At 37.4% G+C, this 16,696-nt stretch overlaps 2 protein-coding genes across 3 annotated transcripts; one reads left to right on the top strand and one right to left on the bottom strand.

Moving 5' to 3' along the window:
• Positions 1–1,141: 1,141 nt before the first annotated feature.
• LOC133863569 (RING-H2 finger protein ATL74-like) lies at positions 1,142–2,955 on the bottom strand. The gene has a single exon (XM_062299566.1). It carries the CDS (start codon positions 2,015–2,017, stop codon positions 1,409–1,411), a length of 609 nt encoding a protein of 202 aa, XP_062155550.1. The 5' UTR covers positions 2,018–2,955; the 3' UTR covers positions 1,142–1,408.
• Positions 2,956–5,296: 2,341 nt separating this feature from the next.
• On the top strand, positions 5,297–12,332 carry LOC133862867 (bZIP transcription factor 18). Of its 2 annotated transcripts, XR_009899329.1 has the most exons (5): positions 5,297–5,762; positions 9,429–9,561; positions 10,744–10,828; positions 11,390–11,823; positions 11,991–12,332. XR_009899329.1 is itself a non-coding variant. In XM_062298770.1 (4 exons), exons 1-4 carry the CDS (start codon positions 5,383–5,385, stop codon positions 11,749–11,751), a joined length of 960 nt encoding a protein of 319 aa, XP_062154754.1. In that variant the 5' UTR covers positions 5,298–5,382; the 3' UTR covers positions 11,752–12,332. The 2 variants fall into 2 exon arrangements, 1 of the variants encoding a protein (XP_062154754.1); XM_062298770.1 differs by having other exon boundaries at positions 5,298–5,762; positions 11,390–12,332.
• Positions 12,333–16,696: the final 4,364 nt, after the last annotated feature.

The following is a 16,696-nucleotide window of genomic DNA, read 5'->3' as shown; positions in this document are numbered from 1 at the left end:
TCTCCTCAAATGGCTATCAAATCAAACAGGGCAAAAGGGAAAGTTGATAAGAAAAGGCTATCAAATCAAATCAGACCAAACCTAATTTTTTATTTTTATTTTCCCCTTAGCCTACCAAGTTTTTGAGAGATGCTTCCGTTTCCATCAGCTTTTTTCTTCTTTCTGTACTTCCTATAATTAAACAAGCTCCCATGTTCTTCTGACACCAAGAAAAGTGGACAGTGGACTCAGTATTAGAATCTCATCATCATCGATCTGACCTCCAAGATGTAATTTGAAAAACCAAATCCAATATTGATTTAAGAATGTAGACTAACTTATTAAACTGATAAAACATATTTTTGATGGTCTTAGAATAAAAGTTGTAAGACCTGTAAGGGTACTCACTTACACTTAGGATGGTGTTTGAGTGACAACATTTTGACCTGTCATCAGCAGAAGGGTGGCTAAAGGTGCCCAGGCATTTTATAGAGCATATTGGGGAGAGAATGGAAGTTTGAAAATGTAAAAGGAAAAAAGAGATGATGCCTTATGCCCCAATAACTCTACTTTTAACTCAAAAATAAAAGGAATCAAAACCTATGAACTGACTTTAGTTGGCAATGCAAAACACTTTGAATAATAATTGACTAGAGAGTGGCGCGTGCCAAGCACGTGGAAGTGCCTCCAAGTTAAGCACTTTAGCACTGCCGGTGCCCACTGCCCACGTTCAAATGCAAGTTCACCTGCTTTGATTCACTAAATTTACATGCCAGCTTCATTCATATCAGTTGATATAACGTGTTTTTAAGTATCTTTTCATGTCAATTGCTTAAAACATGCCTTAATCTGTGTAAAAATTGAGCGTGAAAAGTGGGGTTGCTTTTGATCTATGATTAGGCCAATAAACTTGTAAATATTCTAGTTTAAAGGGAATACCATTCCACTATTGTGATATAACCATGACATGATTTTCATATCTTGGTGGAGTCGAAATGTTGATTCTTGTATTTTACAAAACCAAATTCTGTCTATTCAGCAACCCACTTTTTTATAACTTTTTTTTTCTCTCTCTCTTTTGGGGAAAATATCAATCATCATATGATGAACAGTTTGGCCTTGTAACAGAAAACTCAGATTAAGGGAGGTAGAGCAGCACAGATAAACAAACTTTCCAATACTAATTTCTTTAATTATCAGACTAATCATGTACATACACAGTATCGCCTCAGAAACCTCCATATAAGCACTGACATTGCAACTAGCAAAGGTGTCTCTCACTCTGATCTCTCTATGCATAATTACATGACCAAGCCAGCAGCATGAAAAGAAAATACTAAGATATATATATATATATATATATATAAAGAAAAGAAAAAAGAAAGAAAGAAGGAGAAGTGGGGGGAATCTTTGCAGTTCAAGATTTAACTTACCCAATGAAGTCATGATGATCCACAGCTATTGCCACATCCCCTTGTCCCTCTGGTATTGGATTTGCATGATTCCGGATTCCAGCATCAGCATCCCCGGCGTCAGAACTCGTCGGTTGGTCTAGCAACGACTGCCGGCAAGTTGGACATGATGAGTGTGACGCTAACCATGGGTCTATGCACCTTAGATGGAAGCCGTGGTTGCATTTTGGCAGCACTCTAACTTTCTCACCATCTTCAAATTCACCAAGGCAAATGGGACAATCTGTGGCCGGAATATTTAGAACCGACGGCGACCCATATACTGCGACTGGGATCCGACGCAATGCGCTCTTTTTAAGGCCCGTGGCGGCTAGACGAGTAGCGGCCTCATCCGGTGTTTCAAAAGCAAACCTACGGCTGCATCTTAGAGCGCAACGCACAATTGAATTTAGCCCCAGTGCGCCTATTAATGCACAGAGCAAGGCTGCTAGGATTATCACCATGTTGGTATCGAAGTTTGCCTCGCTAGCGTAACCGCGTTCATTCCTACTTCCGTTAGACGGCGGCGCGCTCGATTCTGAGTCGAGTAGTAGACGGTGTAGGCGATGATGAAGATTTGTCACCATTGCTCAATTCAATACGGGTTCTGCACTGAAAAACTAACAAACAGGGTAATTCACAAAATTCTTGCACCCACCCTCTTGATTTCAGAAAAGTTCTGTAAATGGGCTTGAGATTTCGTTGCTCCACGGCTTCTCAGCAGCGAACCGAACGACAAAGGAGACGGAAAGAAGGGACTTCATATAACTCGTGTATTCAACAAATTAAGTAGCTTGTCTTGTTGGTTTCAGCTTCTTCTGATCTTGGATAAGACCCTAGAGGCTGGACTTCATGTGTGAACAGAGAGAAGCCAAGGAAAAACACTTGCAGATCTCTGCTTTGAGTTATGTAAAGAGAAAGATGGGATTTTTTTTTTTTTTTTTTTTTTTGAGTTATTGCCCGTCTGTTAGGATTCTAACCAGCTGATAAAAAGACCATCAAAAAAGTATCTTGTTGGGTCACTAGGATAAGGGAAGGGGTGGTGAACAGTTTTTGAGACTTTGAATGACAATTATCACCTTCATTGAAAATCATCAATGCAAACAATTTCTTTCTTCGTCAGATCGACCAACACCTTATGATAATTGATGACAACCCGAGTGAAGAGATTGAAGGCGAGAGAGGTTGGATATTTTCTAGTTTCTTTCAAGACACAGGAGGAGGATTGATTTGAGTGAAGCAGACGGAGGGAGAAGGGAATAGATGGCTTGATGGGTTCTTTGTAGATTATGGGATTGAGACTTGAGAGGGTTGTGGAAGAGAGAACTGCGACACAGATGGGAGGATACCAAGTGAAAGTAGAGATACTTATGTGTTGCCTGTCTTTTCACTTCAAAATCATTGTTGAGAGAACTACATTCAGCGAGGGTTGAACTTTATAATAGTTTTGAAGAAAAATGTGCCTGAGAACCTTTGATTATGGTACCTGATCCCACCTAATCTTAGTTTGCTTATTTGAAGAAAAAAAAATGCTATTCTCCCACTCCTCCTCTCTTTCTTGAATTTAAAGGTTGAGTATAATATATGTTCTTTGGTTTTTGGCCATTGTCACCATGGATGTGTACAATTTTGCATGACATGATACCTAACTGCTATAGCTATTAGCATATAATAATAATAATAATAATAATATTATGTATATTAACTATGGGAGGACAAGCCCGCATGGGAGATCTCCATACTCGAGAAATTTAATGTTTAATACATGAGAGAGAGTTCATATGATACTCATATGTCGAAATAGATAATTAGGCAACTTAAAATTTAATTAGGCAAGTGAGTTTCATTTCGGTCTCTTGTTTAAGCATAAATTGATGGAATTTTCAATCAAAAAAGCTCAGGCTAAAAAAATAAAAATAATAATAGAGGTAGAGGCCATGCATAATTGTCATCCTAATAGCCTTGTGAATTGGGTAAACTCAAGAGTCAAAATCAATCGCTTACGTGACAATAAATACAATGCTAATGTGATCACAAGGAAAGGGGTACTTATCTTATAAATTTATTGCCATCTGTCTCACTGCCCTACTATCTCCTTTTGCGCCTTCAACTTCTATTGAGGTTTTTGAAAGGAATGATCATCATTCATCATCAACAATTATCAGCATCACCATTGGAGCCATTTTGTTGCTTTGGCCTCTCAACAATAAACCAAGAATATTTTCATCAAGCTGTATACGTGCCGTTTTTTTTTTTTTTTTTTTTTTTTTTTTTTTTTTTATATATTTCATCGATCAGACCCTGCTGAACAGCTTAAGTGATGGAGAGCTAAGAGCTTAGTTAGCTTAGTCAATGTATTTTTCCTTTGTGATGGGGCATGTTTATCCTGTTCAGTTGAGACATCTGTGACTCTATTTATTTGCGTACGGCGTGTGAAGAAAAGAGTGGCGCTGTGGCACATGGAGATCATGTGGCTCCGGCAGAAACTCCCCATGGCCACCCAGTGATAGGTCCACATTTGTCTATTCTCGTTTCAGACCGCTAACCCCACTGCCCACTGGACCCTCGAATTCACTGAGTTTGACACCTGTCTATACAAGTTCCATCGGACCCCAACCCCATCACCCATGTCACCGACTTTTCTACCTTTGCAATCAATCTAACACCTTTCTTATTAGGAATTAGGTGAAGAAAATGGGGAAGATCGAGTTATACTAGCCTACACTTTGCAGTAGTTGCGTGAGTTCAAGCAAAACACGTGTCAGGTACCAGACGGGCCACATTAAGTATAATTACTCCATCTTTGGACTTTTTTATTTATATAGGATTTTTTTTTTTTTTTTCAAAAGAATATTTATATAGCACCCACTCTCGCATTTGTGCCATCACCATTATCTTAATAACGTTCCCATCTCTATCTCTTAACATGATGTTTATCCGGCGCGCTTTTTTCCGCCATTCGCCCGCCCGCCCGCCCATGTGGGTTATTATTGAATGTTCAGCCCAAAACCCTAAAAGAGCGGAAAGCATACTAGTGTTTTACTTAATTTGCTGGAGATACTTTAATTTAAAAAAAACTAGTAATGTTTATACTTAGGCCTATTTAAAATTTAATCCTATCGATCTCTTAAACTAAATGCCAACTTATAAGTCCATAAGGGATAGCTTAATCGACGGGGAATCACGTCTCATGAAGCGGATGTCACTAGTTCGAATCTCCTTTCCCCCCTCTTGTATGGACATGTAAAAAAAAAGAAAAAAAATTCTAACTTATAAGCAGTGAGCAAGTCTGTTTAATACTAATATTCTCTTCGTGACGTACCCCGAATAATGTTGAGAGCAAATTGGAATTTCTTTTAGAAAAACAAATAATAACGAATATGAATGTATAAAAATCAGTTTTATTTTTGTTATTCTCCTAATAATAACATTTTCTTAACAAAATTGTTTTGACCTTATGCTAATTTGATAATTCATGTGGAAAATTATTCCACTTTGAACAAAATTCGACATCTTCCTAAAAAGGTAATGGATTTCATGTGATTACAAAATAGGAGAATAAAACCTCTTATGAGCAGATACATGTTCAGACATATAATAATATTATTTGAAAAATAAAAATAAAAATAGAGGGACTTTCATATAAGAAAATAAAAAGAGTTGGTGGTGAAAAAAAAGCTCCCATATTTGTATACACCATACGTGTGGGATGAGTTTCACATATAGGATCTCACCCTACACTAAATGTGAACGTGTGCACAATATAATTTGTCAGCTTTTATATAGGAGGGGGCGAATTGGTGGTCTGAAAAGTTAAAATAACTACTCCAAAACGACATCGTTTCCCCGGTCATTGACTCGAAGTAATAAAAACTATTCTCGTACCAAGAGGCGCAAACTGTGAATCATGAGTGAAGAAGAAGAAGAACCACTCTGATCACCGTACGAACACATGGATCCGTCAAACCCGAACCCGAATCAGAGCCAAAACCCAAGCCCTCAGCCCCAATTGGAAATGGCCTCGGCCTTCCGGGGGGCTAACCACCGGCGGGCCCACTCCGAGGTCCACATCCGGATCCCCGACGACCTGGATCTGGTCTCGGATCCATTTCTCGAGGACGACCTCTTCTGCAGCTACATGGACATCGAGAAGTTCGGGTCCGGACTCGAAGGAACCGGACCCTCTACCCAGAAACCAGACGAGAGGCCGAGGCACCGGCATAGCAATTCGGTGGATGAGCCTTGGATGTTGGAGAGCATAGAGGCCAAGAAGGCCATTGCTCCTGAGAAGCTTGCTGAATTGTGGACCGCCGATCCCAAGCGAGCCAAGAGGTTGGGTTTTTGTTCTGTTTATGGTTATGAATAATAAATTTGTGAATTATGATGTTTCATATAGCTTTTGATCTTTTGGTTATCTTTCTGGGGATGTTTAGATGGAAAATTGTATATTTTTGGATTAAATTTGATAGGAATGTGAAGCAGATTCGTAATTTGAAAAGAAAAAAAAAATTATTCTATTTTTGTGAATGTATTGCCATTATATTTCCCTACCTACATGTTTTACCTTTTGTACAACATATTAGTAGTTTGATGGGTCACACTGAATTTCTGTTTTCAGAACTTAAAATTTTGCCTCTTTTTTTTTTTTTTTTTTTTTTTTTTTTTTTTTTTTTAATTTTGTGTGTGTTTTGATCTCATAATTAGGTTCTCGCTGAGCCCTTTATAGAGTTTTGATAGATGAATTGAAATGAGGTTGGGAGGGATCTTTAATCTCATAAAATTCAGTGCGTTCTATATACTGTAATCACAAGTTTAATATAGGTCATCCATGTTAGGAAGATGGAATGAGTTGGTTTTTTTTCGATGAATAAGTAGAACTATATTATAAACACAAAGAGCCAAAAGTACATACAAAGTCCTCCATATCACTAGATCATATTACAAAAACAGAACACTGATCCACAAGAAACTAAACAAACCAACTAGACATGAAATCAGAATAGCAGTATCTATATTCCATCTATGACATAGGCTAATATTCTCCTTGTTCTTCTTAAACTTCCCTTTGCCTGCAACCCGGGATCTAACCTCCCAGAAAATCAGCTTCAAGACTTGCTCCTCTGTTTGAGGTTGGCCATCATCCTTAACTTCATTCCTAGCTCTCCACAAACCATAGACAGTAAGTAGAGCTTAACACCAATCTGCAAACAACACCAGGTGTCAATTTAGTTCTCCATTTTCTACAGCCTTCCTCCATCACTTCCTGCCAATCAAAGCCAGGCTGCACAATGCTACATCGATTCATACACTCCTTCCAAATCCTGGAACTAAAACTACACTGAAAAAATAAATGATCACGACTCTCAGTGCCCCTTCTGCAGAAAACACAGCTAGTGTCTCCTGAAAAACCCCAAGACAGTAGCCGGTCACCTGTGGTCAGTCTATTATAAACAGCCAGCCAAAGTAAGAAAGCTTGCTTCAGAATGGCTTGAGGAAACCAGTTAAGAGACCACCAAGCCACTTCATTTTTCCTCTGCGGAAGAAAGTTCAAATTGTCAGCACTGTCATAGAAACCACTCCTTGAAATGGTCCATATAGGCCTGTCAACATCTCCAAGCTGGACTTCAAGGATCCTACTCTGGATTTCAACTAGAGTTTCAGAACAAGCTGGTTTCCAACACCACATACCATTTTTCAGAACCGAATCTAACTTTGCATCCAGACGACTTTGAGAGTCATAGACAATTCTGAAACCATATTTTTCTACCAAAGCTCCAGAAGGATGCCAGTTATCCATCCACAAATGAATTGCCTTCCCATCTCCCACTTCATGCTTAAGAAAATTCTTGGCATGCCTGCACAACTTCAGGAGTTTCCTCCAACTCTAGGAACAATTTTGGGGGATGCTTACACTCCAGAAGCTTCTCCCTTTCAGCATATATTCCTTAATCCAGGCCACCCAGATTGAGCCAGATCGAGCAAACATACTCCAAATGTGCCTCATCATGGAAGATATGTTCTAAATATCCAGATTTTTCAACCCCAAACCACCCTCTCGCTTCGGGTAGCAAATCTCATTCCAAGCTATTTTGGCCTTAGCAAAATTTCCATTCTTTCCATTCCAAATGAACCTATTAAACTTCTGATTGATGTCCTTCAAACTTTTCTTAGGCAAGACAAAAATACCAGTCCAATAAACTTGAAGGCTATATAAAACAGAAGAGAGAAGTTGCAATCTACCTGTAAATGTAAGGTTCTTGGAAGTCCAGGAATCAATCCGTCCTGTAATCATTTCCAATAACATTCTGCAATCAGCAGCAAATCCTCCAGCAGAGTAGTAAGGTTCTTGGAAGTCCAGGAATCAATCCGTCCTGTAATCATTTCCAATAACATTCTGCAATCAGCAGCAAATCCTCCAGCAGAGTAGCTTTCAATCTATCTGAGACACCTGAGCAAAAAAAGGAACTTTTAGAGGGATTAGCTTTAAGGCCTGAAAGATGCTTAAACTCCACCAAAGCCTGTTTGATAACAGAAGTGGAAACCAGACTAGCATCCGAGAAAATGAGCAGATCATCTGCAAAGCATAAGTGGGTAAGTTTCAACCTAGAACATCTATGGTGAAACTTAAACCCAGATCCTTCCCTAGTGCAATTTTCCATAATTCGAGAGAACACTTCCATGATTAACACAAACAAATAAGGGGAGAGAGGATCCCCTTGCTTCAAGCCTCTTTCCCCTTTAAAGTAACCCACCAAGGTCCCATTAAGGGAGATGGAGAATCTAGGGGAAGAAATGCAAACCTTAATCCAATTAATGAACTTTGCAGGGAAGCCAAAACAAGTAATACAATGAATAATGAAGTTCCAATCCACCGAGTCATACGCCTTCATCAAATCAATCTTCATAGTGCACCTAGGACTCCCTTCCTTCCGGTGATAATTTCTGACAAGCCCTTGAGCCAAAAGAATGTTTTCAGAAATACTCCTACCTGGAATAAAAGCAGATTGATTTCTGCTAATCAAGGAATCAAGGATAGGCAGCATTCTATTGGAGAGAATTTTAGTAATGCACTTATAAAGCACATTACAACATGCAATTGGCCTATAATCCCCCATGACAGTAGGGTTCGGTTTCTGTTTATCGCAAGTCAATGTTTGATGGAATATCTGGGAGATTTAGCCTGCTTTGGTTGCTTACTTTTATGTATGGTCCAATGGGTTATTTACTTGCATTTACTGAACTTTGAAACATGTACCTTTCTACTTGAACATGCTATTAACATGAGCTACTGGGACTAGTTGACCCATAATTATATGATTTCTTCATATGTTTAAATGTCGATTGATATGAGTTCCTACGTTCTGGATACGTTCCATTTTTGGTGCAAAAAGCATAAGTCTTCCTAAAACTTGAGTAAACAAATGAGGACAATTGGTTACGTTTACCTAATGTAAGCAAATTAGGTGTTTTTTGAACCTTTGTCACTACATCCTTTAATAAGTCACGCACATGGCTGACTAATGTTATTCTAGTCACTGGATCTGTGTTCCTATTTTTCAAACCCGCCACCCCACCCAAAGAAAAACAAAGAAGCCTAATTTTTTATGACTAGGCGTAATGTTGTGCACCAGTTGTAAAAATGTGTTTTGTCCATTCAAATATGAGAATAATGGATGAGAGTTAAATGTATTGCAAATAAGTTGGCAGAATTATGCATTTTGTTTTTGAGCCAGAGATTCATGGGAAGAAATCCTAAAATTTGGCTATCTAATGACATGCTAACCTTATTTTATAAACTTCACTTGTAGACTTAAATGAAATTCTCTTTTATAAAATTAGCATTTTTGAGCTGGTGCTTAATGGGAAGAAATTCATATGTCTGGTTCTCTAGTAAGGTTAACATTCTCTTTTATAGAGTTAATTTGTGATTTTGTTTTAAAGTACAGTTTTACTTGAGTTTACGAGTAAGCTTACAAGTTAACAACATATTTGTTACAGGATTTTGGCAAATCGACAGTCTGCTGCTCGCTCAAAAGAGAGGAAAGCTCGCTACATATCAGAACTTGAGAGAAAAGTTCAAACCCTTCAAACAGAAGCAACAACTCTTTCTGCACAACTTACTCTTTTTCAGGTTCTTACTGAAATGCTCATCTGACTTGCTAAATGATGTTTTTATTTGTTTCGCATGGATGTGCATGGACTCCCTTGCACTCTGATGTAGTCCATTTGTGATAACTGTGTACTTTGCACTTTTCTGGGTACCAAAATGCTTAATATGTACACTAAAATTGCATAACAAATAAAGGTCAAGGTTGATGAAAGGTGATAAAAATGGGCGATTGATATAAGGTAATGGAAATGTTGGTGATACTTGAGTTTTGGCTCAAGTGGTAACCAGTGGGTGGGGTTTGCAGTTCTTAGGTTCAAGTCTAACCTAGTAAAAAAGGGGAGAAAAAAAAAATAGTAACTAAAATGGTCATTTGTGGGTATCATTTCTTGGCTTTTGATTTCCTTTATCTTTTCATTTATTGTCCAATTTAAAGCATAGGTTTTATGGTGTGTATATATCCCCCTTTTTTTTTAATTTTTTTTTTTCTATAATAATATGTGGATTTCAAAGCCTCTTTCCCGGCTCCAATCTTGAACTTCCACCTCTCTAGTTGGCTAACTTATGAACCAACTGACAAGAATCTAAAAGGAAATGTGTTGACAACATAGTTATAGATCACAAAACAATGCTATTGTTCAAGGTGGTGTCCTATGCCTTTGCAGGTGAACTTTAGAAGCATTTGGTACATTTCTAAAGTTAAGGACAAGGCTTATGTACTATATGTCCTATTGAATATGCATAGGAAAGTATATGAGGAAGTATCAAAATCAAATATGACTAAATATGGATACAATTCCTTTGTGCTACTCCAGTGTGTATATTTCTGCCTGTAACAGAGGCTTCTTCCTTAAAAAAGGTGTTACAAAATTTGAAAAAAGAATAAAATGCTTTTTATTTTTATTTTTTTATATACCTATACTTGCTACATATTCCATTTCTCATGAAGGTTATATGCACTAGTAAGTTAGGAATTGGTTGTCGTTGTAAAGAAAACCTTGGTGATTACTTGCTCATTCTCTCGGCAGTCTCCTGTTGTTTCTGTTACTTATTTATCCTTCTGTAGTATATTTACATGATTCTGAATATAATTAAGAACCCTGTTCTTTAATTTTTGTTGTCTCTTTATTTTGTTATACAGTGCTTTTCTTTCGGTGGATTTCTAACTGAGGGCTTTTTGTCTTTTCGGTTTCTGTTTTCTTTTAGAGAGATACATCAGGCCTGAGCACTGAAAATACAGAGCTTAAGCTTCGGTTACAAGCTATGGAACAACAAGCTCAGTTACGTGATGGTATGAATCATCCATGCCAGTTTTTAAAATAAATGACTTTCTTTGGTAATAAAAACCATTGTCATGCTATGTTCAACATATGATCTCTGCTTTGTGCACCCATTCTTGAATGTTTAGTGTTTCCACTTGTCACTTGTTACAAGTGCAAGCATTATTATCTCTTTTAGGTGGTGTGGGCAGTATGCAAGTACTAAAAATCGTTCTATGTTGTTTCCTGGTTGATGTCTATCAAAGATGAACTAACTTTTGTGCTGACCACCTTATAGGAATACTTGTACAATAATTTACTTCTTAATGGGATACCAAAAGCTGGTGGTACCTATGAGTCCTTTGTATACTTCCTACTTAGTTGTGGTCGACGAGCACATCAATTTGGTCCAATTATTGTCTGCTAGTACCTCAAATTGCTTATCTATTAGGTGCAAACAATCTTACAAGGATATTGGCCATGTATCTATGACTTCTATCCGTTTATTATTGTGAATATGTGTTATCTGTCATAGAAAATAGCGAGGGAACATGCTAATAGCAATGCACTTGTATGACTGTTCCCCAAAACAGCTCTAAATGAAGCACTGAAGAAGGAAGTTGAGAGGCTCAAGGTTGCAACTGGAGAAATAATGACACACACTGATACTTACAATCTGGGAATGCACCCCATTTTGTACCCTACATCTTCGTTCTTCTCACAGCCACGTGACCCCCAAAACATGGAAATGCCACAATTTCATCCATTCCAGTCTAACATGTCAACACCTCATCAGCCTCTGCTTGCTGCAGCCCACTCACATGCCTACACAGATATGTTGCAGCAGGATCCTATTGGCCGGTTGCAGGGGCTTGATATCAGTGGCAGAAGCTCCCATATGATGAAGCCTGAAGGCACCTCTATTTCTGTAAGTGAAAGCAGCAACAGATTTTGATGCAAAGTTTTCCAACCTTCACCTGCCCCTATTTGTTGGATTGTTCATAGACTGACTTATTGACAGCCGAAGGTATTATTTATTTTTGAAATTAATTCTTTCAGAGCGATTGGGCTTCTTTTTTTTTTTTTTTTTGTAGCTTTTCAGGTCTTATACATTCATGAGTTCTTCATTGTTGCATTCCAAATTTCTTTTTTTCTTTTTTTTTTTGTTGGGGGGTCTTTTTCTTATGGGAATAGAGAGCTTTCCAAAAGATTAGAAAGATGCAGCATTCATCCCAGGCACCTCTCAATATTTTGTTCTCTTGTTACTGTTCAAAATCACATCGCTGGCAGAAGAAACCTGTCTATTAGTCAACCGGTGGTTCTCTCTCTCTGTCAGTAGTAAATGAGAGGCAATTCTGTCTTGATATTTGGTGGCAATGCCATCAGCGTAGTCAGTGTCAATAAATACTCAAGAGCCTGCTAGCACGACTGTTATTAAATGCTGTATGTATTTCATATTCAATGAATTTTGAGGTGAAGCACTCTACTCCGTAGGTTTTGAATGGAAGTAGTACTTTTCTTTGCTCGGATATTAAATCCCAACTGCATAATGATCTACATCCAATATGGAAAGCTCTATGTGCCTATCTCTATAGTCTGTAAGTTGGTAATGTGTGGTTATAAGATGGGTGACTCTTTTTCAGCACCACGTGATATCTCTTAAGAGTCTGTTTGGTTATGTGGTCTAAAAGCTTACTATTTAAATATAGCAATTTAAAAATGTGATTTTTAAGTAACGATGTTTAGCATTTGATAAAATTGTACTCCCTTACCTGTGATTTAGAAATGCAGATTCGTTTTTTACGTTTTCAAATCATCACTTTTTAAAAATGGACTCTCAAATTAAAATACATTTCGTGATTTTGTTTAAAAATGCACTTTTAGCGTGCAAAACGCCGGGCCCAAAGGACTCTTAGTTAACATTTTTTCACATGGTAGAGAGTTGAGTACAGAAATACCAAAAAAACAACTTTGAAATATCATTATCTTTGTAGAAAAATATTAAAATATAAAAGAATGCAAAATATTACATAGGAAAGGGGATGAACGAAAAGGGAACATAGAATTTTGGGTGATTGGGCCACGTTTACCACTAGGAGGTGTCTTATAGGGTCCATCTTGATCTTCTTCTTTTTTTTTTCTTTTTTTTTTTTCTTCTAAGCATCTTGATCTTATTGACTTGAACATATAATTATATTACTTTTAAGGGTCATGGTGGCCTACAGTCCGAGGTCCAAGCACCCTCAATCATAAGCACATAGTTGGGGTTGTTTGATATCCAGTAGTTTGAACCTGCAATAGGAAAGTCTTTTCTGCCCCGTTCATGACTGTTTAAAAAAGTGCTATTTAATTTTTTTTGGTGAAGGTGAAATTAGGGTCGACAATTTTTAGTGCGACCTTAACATAAAATTAACAAGTTATAGTTAAGCAGTTTGATCCGATTAATTAAATGAGTCGAATTAAAATTAATTTATATAGTCTTATGTACATAACAAATGAATACAATTGTGTGATAATGTACGTGAAAATAAGTTCAACCGTAAAGGTACGATCAAATCTCGTCTGTATTAAAATTAGGTTAGTCCAAGACAACGAAGATTTACCTTCGGTGCGTGGTCTATCGGCCCAATGCATGGTCCACTCCATAGGTTTTTGAGGGTCAAAAGTTCTTCATCATCATATATTCATAATGGTCTAATTTAGTCATTTTTTCCCTTCCTTTTTTTTTTTTTTTTTTAAAAGACATTTTTTTACATTCTTTTAATAATTCTTTGATGTCTTTCATACACATATAAACCCTCACATGTGTGTCAAACAAACAGATATTTAGATGTCTTTCATATTTTAATAGCGCTAATTCCAGCTAAAGCCAGAACCTATCAATGGACGTTCTACATAAGAGAATGTAATATCACCATTCTAGGTATAACCATACACATTCATGCTCAATATGAGAAAACCCCTAACTATTGTTTTGACCGTCATACCATTCTCCCTGCTTTGTGAACTTAAGTAAGAGAGTGTTTTCCTGCCTACAAATCTTCGATTGTCCTTACTCTCTTTGCAAGTGCTTGGTGACTGAATTTCACTGCATGTATATTCACTTGCATAATCATTTTTAATATATATATATATATATATTTTACCTAAACCTAAAATAAAATCTCTTTCCTTGGAACTTCTAGAAGGGAAAACCTGCATATTTTATAAAGTAGAAGCGCTTCAAAGGTTAAAGAAAAAGGAAAAAGCATGCAGAAAGGTGAATATTTTAGCCAAGCAAACAGATCCTTTCACCACGCGCGTGGATAAAAATAGAGATTAGGGCACCAACTCAACCAACTTGTCACCTTAACAAGGGTCATGGCAGGCCTACACTTCCAACACTCCATTTAAATGCACATGGAAGGGGTTGGACCCTGCAGTTTGAATTTGAAACTCATGTGCGACCAGTCTCTGCCTGCCTGCTATATGTGTCCACACTCATTAACTACCATTTGGAAAGTGACCATTCAAAACCCTCTTGCCCATTGTCCCTTCCATGTTTTAGGGTTCTAATAGACAATATATCCCTTGTGAAGGGCACTTTCATTAATATTGTTTCCAAACAGACAAACAACATTTGGATAAAATCCACATCCCTTTTTGTGGACCTCATTTCAAGTTTCCTCAACCTGGTCCCCCATTACAACCTCTTCTGCAACTTTTGGATCACATATTTTGATAGCCGTAGAGACAACCAACTGAACCAAGACCATACAGTACTTCTTTACATTGGAAGACGAAAATCCTGCCTCATATATCTAGCTACAACCCTGATGGTGCTTATAATGCCACAACAAGAGCTCATATAAACGAATCAAATCAGCTAAATGCTCACTGTTTGCTTAAAACGTCCTCCCAAAACCATACACGAAATTAATGAGTTAGAGTTAAGGAGTCTCGACACGTGATATTTAAAACTAACATTTTTTGACACGACTCGCAAAAAATCCAATGGTTATGAACTTAAGAAAAGATACGTATTAATGTTATAGCTTACTTTTTCTTCAATCAGACAAAATTTCCCTGCAGTCATATATCATGCAGGAAAAAATGTGTCGGGTTTTTGATTTTCCAAGTTTTCACATAGCCTTTTATTGATAGTAAAGCCCGCCACTCTTGACTTATAGCACCGAAATACGTGAACCCAGATTGCATACGCATTCATGACAGAGAGAAAAAGCCTTGCACGCTCATTGCTCACAATATTTTATCTACAAAAATGAAAATAATTTATGTTGCTTCCTAAATCATACAAATGGTTGATGATTTGACTCTCCAAAAAATCCACCTCCATGAAGGGACAAACTTGAGGATTTGGAGGGAGGAATTAAATTTATGATAAATCTGGAAAAAATTAAAAATAAAAAATAAAAAATTATTATTAGATGCTTAGAAAATGAAAGCATATATATATATATATGAAATTTGATATGAAAACGACGTATGACTACAAGGGACCGCGAAGGTCGGGAGTTGCATGTGCTCGTAACATGGTAGGCCACTTTCTCAAATAGACGAAGTTGCTCACGTCTATTAATTAATTGACATGCCAAAAAGAACATTCTATTATTGTTAAATGAGTAGACTTATGACTAAAATACATCAAATCATATACTAATCTTTCAGCACAACTAACGCCGGCCCGCTTGCTTTTTTATGTTAATTTCATAAAAAGTCTTTGTACCAAAATTTCAAATTTTCTCTCATTTGAATTACTATTGCAGATCCCTGCATGACACTAATTAATGAGAGGGTTTGGATTGACAAGCACCGACTTGATGCCATTCACATATAAATTAACTATGGCCTGCATAAATTAAGGTGATTACTTTTAAGTTTGACAAATTGAATGTGGAAACCTATCAAAAAAGTCCATGCATATATATATTTTGATGCATGGGTCATATATGTAATTATTAGATTCATGGTTGGTACGATTGGTACTTTAAATTTTAGGGTGTGAAATTAGAAAATGTATTTCATTTTCCGAGTCATGCATGATGCATGGCTCATCAAGCTTTAAGAGATTCCATATCTCCTCATTGAACAATCATGCATGCGACCTAGCTTAGATCCTCTGCATGCAGGTACATAGAGGCAAGCTTATTGTATTGTAGCTGAGGTTGTCAATTTTTGACACGACTCGTAAACCTGACACGAATTCAACACAAAATTAGCGGATTAGGATCGATGGGTTTTACCCGTTTAATTAAATGAGTCGGACTATGATTGACCTACGAAATCTTACCGCTCCTACTTAGTTCCGACAGCAAATCAGCATTGCCGAACCGGCAAACATACCATGTATTTCTTTTTTTTGCTAATTGTTATGGTCAAACAGAGTAGATGATGAACAAAACATGCAGAACTGGGTACATATATGGAGATGACCCTGAACAGAATTCCATATTAACTTTGGAATACTAGTTACTGCCCCTACGCAGAGGGCTATTGTTCCTTTTGGTGTACCTTTGAAGCCACCAAGTTGGACTTAATTACTTGTAAGACTCTAAGCTCCCCAATCAAAGGCCTTAAAACTGTTGGCTGATTGCATAATCTCAGGCACTGAATAAGAAAATACCACATAAATTTCCAACCACAAGCAAACAAGCATAAAAATATAGGAAGTAAACATCAAATGAAAAGGAATTAAGACGGTTGAGAAATGCATGTGCAAGTGGGGCCAATGAGGCTCAGCAGTTGGTAGTCTAACTAGAACATTTGCATGTGCAAATGTGAGCCTCGACAACTTCTCTTTCTACTACACGACCCCACCTCTAACAGCCCCCAAAGGCCAAAAGGCCTCTCTTTTCCTATATAAATGAGCTCCCCATTCCCCAATTCTAAGCACTAAGCAC

This window comes from Alnus glutinosa, chromosome 3 (genome assembly GCF_958979055.1).
Source record: "Alnus glutinosa chromosome 3, dhAlnGlut1.1, whole genome shotgun sequence".
In the NCBI taxonomy this organism is placed as follows: Eukaryota; Viridiplantae; Streptophyta; class Magnoliopsida; order Fagales; family Betulaceae; genus Alnus; species Alnus glutinosa.
This window is presented reverse-complemented; position numbering and strand designations above follow the sequence as displayed.

What these genes read in the sequence shown, in the direction of transcription:
- LOC133863569 (XM_062299566.1), bottom strand. Translation starts at nt 2,017, where the DNA reads ATGGTGACAAATCTTCATCATCGCCTACACCGTCTACTACTCGACTCA.
- LOC133862867 (XM_062298770.1), top strand. Translation starts at nt 5,383, where the DNA reads ATGGATCCGTCAAACCCGAACCCGAATCAGAGCCAAAACCCAAGCCCT. An exon ending in GATCCCAAGCGAGCCAAGAG is followed by an intron (nt 5,763 to 9,428) that starts GTTGGGTTTTTG and finishes TATTTGTTACAG; the next exon opens with GATTTTGGCAAATCGACAGT. An exon ending in CACAACTTACTCTTTTTCAG is followed by an intron (nt 9,562 to 10,743) that starts GTTCTTACTGAA and finishes GTTTTCTTTTAG; the next exon opens with AGAGATACATCAGGCCTGAG.